General features: G+C 37.1%; 1 protein-coding gene across 1 annotated transcript; it reads left to right on the plus strand.

Moving 5' to 3' along the window:
• Nucleotides 1-211: 211 nt before the first annotated feature.
• Nucleotides 212-7,354, plus strand: LOC129821026 (nectin-1-like). The gene is made up of 3 exons (XM_055878234.1): nucleotides 212-360; nucleotides 657-729; nucleotides 3,877-7,354. Exons 2-3 carry the CDS (start codon nucleotides 675-677, stop codon nucleotides 4,323-4,325), a joined length of 504 nt encoding a protein of 167 aa, XP_055734209.1. The 5' UTR covers nucleotides 212-360; nucleotides 657-674; the 3' UTR covers nucleotides 4,326-7,354.
• The last annotated feature ends 1,937 nt before the right edge of the window (nucleotides 7,355-9,291 follow it).

A 9,291-nucleotide genomic window follows, 5' to 3' on the forward strand; every position in this document is an offset into this window, starting at 1 on the left:
TCGTTGTGAGCTCGATGTGTCATGAGTTTGTGCTAAAAGCATTGTACTTATTGTACATAGTTGGACATGGAAAAATGCAAAGAAAAATGTATATTTTAAAGACAACAACCTGAGGTTCAAGGAGGACCTATTGGTATGTTCCATAACCAGTAGATGGTGGTACAGGCTTTCAAAGAGGTAGCACACAACCTATAAAAAGTGGGGTGGAGAAAAGTGGGGTGGAGACTAAACTCTTTCATCCATGATTTACCCCATGGCTCCTATAGCTGGCTTTCCTACAGTAGGACATTTTTATGTCAGCAGTACGGCAAAAAAACAATGTCTCGGCTACTTCAGCAGAGGAACTTACAATCATCAAAGGTTAGTGGCCTATTACATTTACAGATGCCTCAGTTCTCTTCCATTATTAGTGACCAATGAAGGCCTGTTTGTTATTTTTGTGAAAAGGTTTGGGCTACATTGCAAGATGTTTATAGTCTTCAACAAAGAGTTATGATTGCAGACCATTGATTGAATAAATTGCATCTCATTCAAAATTATTTTACATATAGCTTAGCCTATATAACTGTCTTACATAAACAATGAATAGGTCCTCATTAAATGCCAATCTCAAAATGTAATATAATTCTATTATTACATTTCCCCTATGACCCTAGAAATGAGAAGAACAAAGTATGTTACGGAAGCTGTGCTGTGTGATTCTCCTCATCATCCAGAGGGATACAGAAAGTAGGTTTCCAATTGATGTTATGTTTTTGTCTCTTTTTTTCTTATTGACACTAGGCAAGCAATATAAATCCACCAAACACACAATCCCACCTTTTAATTGTAGTTCTGGTCCTTTTAGGGTACAATAAGACACACACATCAGCTCAGTATGTTTACTATGTTTTTAACTCGGTATGTTTACTATGTTTTTAACTCGGTATGTTTACTATGTTTTTAACTCAGTATGTTTACTATGTTTTTAACTCAGTATGTTTACTATGTTTTTAACTCAGTATGTTTACTATGTTTTTAACTCAGTATGTTACTATGTTTTTAACTCAGTATGTTTACTATGTTTTTAACTCCGTATGTTTACTATGTTTTTAACTCAGTATGTTTACTATGTTTTTAACTCAGTATGTTTACTATGTTTTTAACTCAGTATGTTTACTATGTTTTTAACTCAGTATGTTACTATGTTTTTAACTCAGTATGTTACTATGTTTTTAACTCAGTATGTTTACTATGTTTTTAACTCAGTATGTTTACTATGTTTTTAACTCAGTATGTTTACTATGTTTTTAACTCAGTATGTTTACTATGTTTTTAACTCAGTATGTTTACTATGTTTTTAACTCAGTATGTTACTATGTTTTTAACTCGGTATGTTTACTATGTTTTTAACTCAGTATATTTACTATGTTTTTAACTCAGTAAGTTTACTATGTTTTTAACTCAGTATGTTTACTATGTTTTTAACTCAGTATATTTACTATGTTTTTAACTCAATATGTTTACTATGTTTTTAACTCAGTATATTTACTATGTTTTTAACTCAGTATGTTTACTATGTTTTTAACTCGGTATGTTTACTATGTTTTTAACTCAGTATATTTACTATGTTTTTAACTCAGTAAGTTTACTATGTTTTTAACTCAGTATGTTTACTATGTTTTTAACTCAGTATATTTACTATGTTTTTAACTCAGTATATTTACTATGTTTTTAACTCAATATGTTTACTATATTTTTAACTCAGTATATTTACTATGTTTTTAACTCAGTATGTTTACTATGTTTTTAACTCAATATGTTTACTATATTTTTAACTCAGTATATTTACTATGTTTTTAACTCAGTATATTTACTATGTTTTTAACTCAGTATATTTACTATGTTTTTAACTCAGTATATTTACTATGTTTTTAACTCAGTATGTTTACTATATTTTTAACTCAGTATATTTACTATGTTTTTAACTCAGTATATTTACTATGTTTTTAATTCAGTATGTTTACTATGTTTTTAACTCAGTATATTTACTATGTCTTTAATTCAGTGTGTTTACTATGTTTTTAACTCGGTATGTTTACTATGTTTTTAACTCGGTAGTTTTGAGACATGCTAAACATGCACAAGTATCTAGGAATGTATTGAATGTCTTACTCTTGATTAAGTGTAAGAATAGAGGGAGGGCTTTCGGCTTATTTTTATTTTTTTATTTTTTTATTTCACGTTTATTTAACCAGGTAAGCTAGTTGAGAACAAGTTCTCATTTACAACTGCAACCTGGCCAAGATAAAGCAAAGCAGTGCGAGACAAACAACAGCACATAGTTACACATGGAATAAACAAGCATACAGTCAATAACACAATAGGAAAAAAAAGAAAGTCTATACACAGTGTGTGCAAATGGAGTGAGGAGGTAAGGCAATAAATAGGCCATAGTAGCAAAGTAATTACAATTTAGCAGATTAACACTGGAGTGATAGATGAGCAGATGATGATGTGCAAGTAGTAATACTGGTGTGCAAAAGAGCAGAAAAGTAAATAAAAACAATATGGGGATGAGGTAAGTAGATTGAGTGGGCTATTTACAAATGGACTATGTACAGCTGCAGCTATCGGTTAGCTGCTAAGATAGCTGATGTTTAAAGTTAGTGAGGGAAATGTAAGTCTCGAGCTTCAGCGATTTTTGCAATTCGTTCCAGTCAATGGCAGCAGAGTTCTGTAAAGATAAAGGCGGCCAAAGTAGGTGTTGGCTTTGGGGAAGGCCAGTGAGATATACTTGCTGGAGCACGTGCTACAGGGGGGAGTTGTTATCGTGACCAGTGAGCTGAGATAAGGCGGAGCTTTACCTAGCATAGACTTATAGATGACCTGGAGCCAGTGGGTCTGGGGACAAATATGTAGTGAGGGCCAGCCAACTAGAACATAGCAAAGTGGTGGGTGGTATAAGGGGCTTTGGTAACAAAATGGCACTGTGATAGACTGCATCCAGTTTGCTGAGTAGAGTGTTGGAAGCTATTTTGTAGATGACATTACCGAAGTCGAGGATCGGTAGGATAGTCAGTTTTACTAGGGTACGTTTGGCGGCGTGAGTGGAGGCTTTGTTGCGAAATAGAAAGCCGATTCTAGATTTGATTTTGGATTGGAGATGTTTGATATGAGTCTGGAAGGAGAGTTTACAGTCTAGCCAAACACCTAGCTATTTGTAGTTGTCCACATATTCTAAGTCAGAACCGTCCAGAGTAGTGATGCTAGTCGGGCGGGCGGGTGCGGGCAGAGAACAGTTGAAAAGCATGCATTTGGTTTTTACTAGCGTTTAAGAGCAGTTGGAGGCCATGGAAGGAGTGTTGTATGGAATTGAAGCTCGTTTGGAGGTTTTAACACCATGTCCAAAGAAGGGCCCGATGTATACAGAATGGTGACATCTACGTAGAGGTGGATCAGGGAATCACCCGCAGCAAGAGCAACATCGTTGATATATACAGAGAAAAGAGTCGGTCAGAGAATTGAACCCTGCGGTATCGCCATAGAGACTGCCAGAGGTACGGAAAACAGGCCCTCCGATTTGACACACTAAACTCTAATAACAAATTCACTAAGTAGTTTCAGCCTAGACTGGACCCAGATCAGTATGTGCTTTAGCCATCTCTGACTATGGCTACCTAAATGGGGAGGGGGTCAAAGATTGAGCAATTGGCACATTTGTTTTTGCAATAGCCACATTTCAGCTTCAATAGGATATCATAGTTGATAAGCACAGCTAAATACTAATAATGGTCTTGTCTGTGTGTTTAGGTAACATCTCTGTTTATTAGAGTTCATAAGCATCTATTCTACAGGTATCTTTTGGACTTTATTTTTGGCTTGTTTTCTCTTCAGGTACACGTGTGATTGGAGGATGGAGGACTGTGATACAGGGAGAGGATGTGGACTTATACTGCAGACTGACAGAGACGACAGAGGATCTCGAACAGATAACATGGCAGAAAAGTACTTGGGAAGAAACACAGAACCATAATTTTATGCTGATTTATCCCAGTGGGGTTACTAAGTTTATTGCACCAAATGGATTGAGTGGTAGAGTCCAGTTTATTGGGAACCCATCAGAGAACCTTGGATCTATTCGAATAACAGCTGTCAGACTGTTGGATGAAGGCACCTTCACATGTATCTTCAGTGTTTTCCCCAGTGGAGCATACATTACAGAGATACCTCTGACTGTGCTTGGTAAGAACTCTTCCTTCACTCTTTGCAGCACTCTTTCTACTTTTGACAGTGTAGAAAGACTGTGTATGATAATCAATACTCGAAAGCTAAAAAGTTGTTAAGTGAAGCAAAACCAGAAACCTCATCTATAGGTTTTTCCTTACCACAGAAAGTCCATCTTCTCTACACTTAGAAAAATGGGTTTCCAGAGGGTTTCCAGACAGATATGATTGATCTACAGTGGCTTGCACAAGTTTTCACCCCAGAGTCATTTTTCCTATTTTGTTGCCTTACAACCTGGAATAAAAATATCTTTTGATTTATACAACATGCCTACCACTTTGAAGATGCAAAAAAATGTGTGTGTGAAACAAACAAGAAATAAGACAAAAAAACTGAAAACTTGAGCTGAATACCTATTCACCACCCAAAAGTCAATACTTTGTGGAGCCACCTTTTGCAGCAATTACAACTGCACGTCTCTTGGGGTATGTCTCTATAAGCTTGGCACATCTAGCCACTGGGATTTTTGCCCAATCTTCAAGGTTAAAACTGCTCCAGCTCCTTCTAGTTGGATGGGTTCCGCTGGTGTACAGCAATCTTGAAGTTATACCACAGATTTGAAATTGGATTGAGGTCTGGGCTTTGACTAGGCCATTCCAAGACATTTACATGTTTCCCCTTTAACCACTCGAGTGTTGCTTTAGCAGTATGCTTAGGGTCATTGTCCTGCTGGAAGATGAACCTCTGTCCCAGTCTCAAATCTCTGGAAGACTGAAACAGGGTTCCCTCAAGAATGTCCCTGTATTTAGTGCCATCCATTTAGTGCCATCCATTATTCTTTCAATTCTGACCAGTTTCCCAGTCCCTGCCAATGAAAAACATCCCTACAGTCTGATGCTGCCATCACCATGCTTCATTGTGGGGATAGGATTCTCGGGGTGATGAGAGATGTTGGGTTTGCGCCAGACATAGCATTTTCCTTGATGGCCAAAAAGCTACATTTTAGTCTCATCTGACCAGAGTACCTTCTTCCATATGTTTGGGGATTCTCACACATGCCTTTTGGTGAACACCAAACGTGTTTTTTTTTTTTCTTCTTAATAGGGGGCGCTGTTTTCACTTTGGAAAAAAATGGTGCCCAAATTAAACAGCCTCGTACTCTGTTCTAGATCATACAATATGCATATTATTATTACTATTGGATAGAAAACACTCTGAAGTGTCTAGAACTGTTTAACCTGTTTGGCGTGCAAGCCCGACGTAATAATATTTATGACAACAGCCAGCTCAAAGTGCAGGGCGCGAAATTCAAAAGATATTTTTTTTAAATATTTAACTTTCACACATTAACAAGTCCAATACAGCATATGAAAGGTACACATCTTGTGAATCCAGCCAACATGTCCGATGTTGAAAATGTTTTACAGGGAAGACAAAATATGTAAATCTATTAGCTAACCACGTTAGCAAAAGACACCACTTTTTTTTACTATAACAGTTTATTACTCCATCAGTAGCTATCACAAATTCGACCAAATAAAGATATAAATAGCCACTAACCAAGAAACAACTTCATCAGATGACAGTCTGATAACATATTTATTGTATAGCATATGTTTTGGTTGAAAAATGTGCATATTTCAGGTATAAATCATAGTTTACATTTCAGCTACAATCAGAAATTGCACCGAAAGCAGCCATAATATTTACAGACACCAACGTCAAATACCTAATTACTCATAAAACATTTCTGAAAAATACATAGTGTACAGCAATTGAAAGACAGGCATCTTGTGATTCCAGACAATATTTCCGATTTATTAAATGTTTTACAGCGAAAACAAAATGTAGCGTTATATTAACGTTGCCACAATAGCCAGAAACACTTGGGCGCCGACGACCAGTTCACATGCGCGACAGATGTTAGAAATAGCATCATAAAATGTTTCTTACTTTTGGTGATCTTCCGTCAGAATGTTGGACAAGGTGTCCTTTGTCCAGAACAGTCGTTGTTTGGATCTGGAACGGCAAATTTCCCTCTTCATTTAGCATGGGCACTTGCCAAGTGGCACGGATCTCTCCAACGTCAACAAAGTCAGAGAACGGAACACGGCAAAACTCCCCAAAAAATTTCAATAATCTGATTAAACTATATTGAAAAAACATACTTTACGTTGATATGGTCACATGTATCAAATAAAATCTAAACCGGAGATGTTAGTCGTCCATAACGACAGCTAAACAGAAGGCAAATCCATGTCCCCTTTCGCGCGCTCCAGAAACAGGAAATGGACGGTCACGTCATACAAAGAGCTTTAATTCCACCTCAGACCAAGATGAACACAAAATTTCTTCTCTCACAGCCTCTTGACAACCAGGGGAAGGTCTATGAAGTGTACGCAGACTCTTACGTTTTATGCCCATGTATAGGCAGGACGTTGAACAGAGCATTGATTTCTGACATTCCACTTCCTGGTCAGGAGATGTGCTGCAGAATGAGTTCTGTTTCACTCAGAGAAATAATTCAAACGGTTTTAGAAACTAGAGAGTGTTTTCTATCCAATAGTAATAATAATATGCATATTGTACGAGCAAGAATCGAGTACGAGGCCGTTTGAAATTGGCATCTTTTATCTGGCTACTCAATACTGCCCCTTGCAGCCATAAGAAGTTAAGAACCAGTGTATCTTTCATTTGCTGTACAACATGTATTTTTTAGTCAAGTTTATGATGAGTTCTTTGGTTAGATTAGGTGATTGTCCAAAATATCTCCGGACAATTTTGTGCATTATGGCTACGTATTCACAATGTAAAACCAGGATTTGTAGCTCTAAATATGCACATTTTCAAACAAAACATAAATGTATTGTATAACAGGATGTTATAAGACTGTCATCTGATGAAGTTGTCCAAAGGTTAGTGATTCATTTTATCTCTATTTGTGGGTTTTGTGAAAGCTATCTTTACGGTGAATAAATGGCTTTGTTTTTTGGGGTATTGTGGTGAGCTAATATAAATATATATTGTGTTTTCGCTGTAAAATACTTAAAAAATCGGAAATATTGGCTGGATTCACAAGATGTTTATCTTTCATTTGCTGTACAACATGTATTTTTCATAAATGTTTTATGATGAGTATTTATGTATTTCACGTTGCTTTCTGTAATTATTCTGTCTGTTTTGGTGCTATTTGTGATGGTGGCTGCAATGTAAAACTTTGATTTATACCTCAAATATGCACATTTTCGAACAAAACATAAATGTATTGTATAACATGATGTTATAGGACTGTCATCTGATGAAGTTGTTCAAGGTTAGTGATTAATTTTATCTCTATTTGTGGGTTTTGTGAAAGCTACCTATGCGGTGGAAACATGGTGAAAACATGGCATTGTGTGTTTGGCTATTGTGGTGAGCTAATATAAAAATATATTGTGTTTTCGCTGTAAAACATTTAAAAAATGGGAAATGATGACTGGATTCACAAGATGTTTATCTTTCAATTGCTGTATTGGACTTGTGATTTCATGAAATTATATTATATTACTGTTCGCTGCTCTGGCACCCCAATGGTGGAACAAACTCCCTCACGACGCCAGGACAGCGGAGTCAATCACCACTTCCGGAGACCACCTTCCGGAGACACCTTCCGGAGACCACCTTCCGGAGACACCTGAAACCTCACCTCTTTAAGGAATACCTAGGATAGGATAAAGTAATCCTTCTGACCCCCCCCCCCCCTTAAAAGATTTAGATGCACTATTGTAAAGTGGCTGTTCCACTGGATATCTTAAGGTGAATGCACCAATTTGTAAGTCGCTCTGGATAAGAGCGTCTGCTAAATGACTTAAATGTAAATCCCTGTCGCGTTAGGCTAGGCTATGCTAGTCAGCTCTTTTGATGAGGAGGATCCCGGATCCGGGAGGGAGACTCGTTAATTAACTTTTTGCAACTATAGGGGGTGCTGTTTCGCATTAGCATAATTTGCTCTACAGATTAAACTGCCTAGTACTCAATTCTTGCTCGTACAATATGCATATTATTGTTATTATTGGATAGAAAACACTCTCTAGTTTCTATAGCCGTTGGAATTTTGTCTCTGAGTGAAACAGAACTCAATCTACAGCACTTTTCATGATAGGGAGTCAGATTTCAAACATCTTGGCCACTGATCTGGAATCAGTTTAAAGGTCACTGTAAATGCTATGGAGAAACAGACACTGCTTACGTCTTCCCCTGGGTGTCAGTACGTGATGACGCTTTGAATGGAGTCGATTGCGCAATCAGTGCCTCCATAAATCACCAAATACCAGAAGTAACTTCCTTTGGCTGCCTGCGCGTGGCGCGCTAAGGACATCGGACTCGCCTCCTTCCAAGCTTTAGTTTAGCCAGTAATATTTCTCCGGTCATATTTTTACTCGTTATAGGTGTTAACAGCATCATAAGGTAGTTAATTTGAACCGTTTTATAGCAATTTATATCCGTTTAGTGCGATTTTGAGGCATTGCTTAGTTGTGCCCTTTGAAGCACCGGGCACGTTTCGGGGTCCCGGTCGAACGTTAGTGGGCATTTCGACAGACAAGAGGACATCTTTCGACCAAAAGAAGATTAGACCCAAGAAAGGATTCATTGCCCAAGATTCTGATGGAAGATCACCTCATAGTAAGAAATATTTAAGATGATAAATCGTTGTTCTGTAGAAAAATGTTAAACGCACGTTCCGCCATTTTGTTAGGTGTAGCTTTGCTTGGCGCAACTTGTATTGAAAAGTAAGGATAATTTAAAAAATGTAATTCCGCGATTGTATTAAGAATTAAATTGTCTATCAATCGCTGTCCACCCAAAATTTTTTAGTCAAGTTTATGAGTATTTATGTATAAGACTAGATCACTGTCTAATATGGTGCACGACATTTTCTGACCAGCTGGGCTACTTTTGTCATTGTCTAACCATGATTTTGGTGGCTAAATATGCACATTTTCGAACAAACTCTATATGTATGTTGTAATATGATGTTACAGGAGTGTCATCGGAAGAATTCTGAGAAGGTTAGTGAAAAAATTTATATATTTTGGCGATGATAAC

This window comes from Salvelinus fontinalis, chromosome 23 (genome assembly GCF_029448725.1).
Source record: "Salvelinus fontinalis isolate EN_2023a chromosome 23, ASM2944872v1, whole genome shotgun sequence".
In the NCBI taxonomy this organism is placed as follows: Eukaryota; Metazoa; Chordata; class Actinopteri; order Salmoniformes; family Salmonidae; genus Salvelinus; species Salvelinus fontinalis.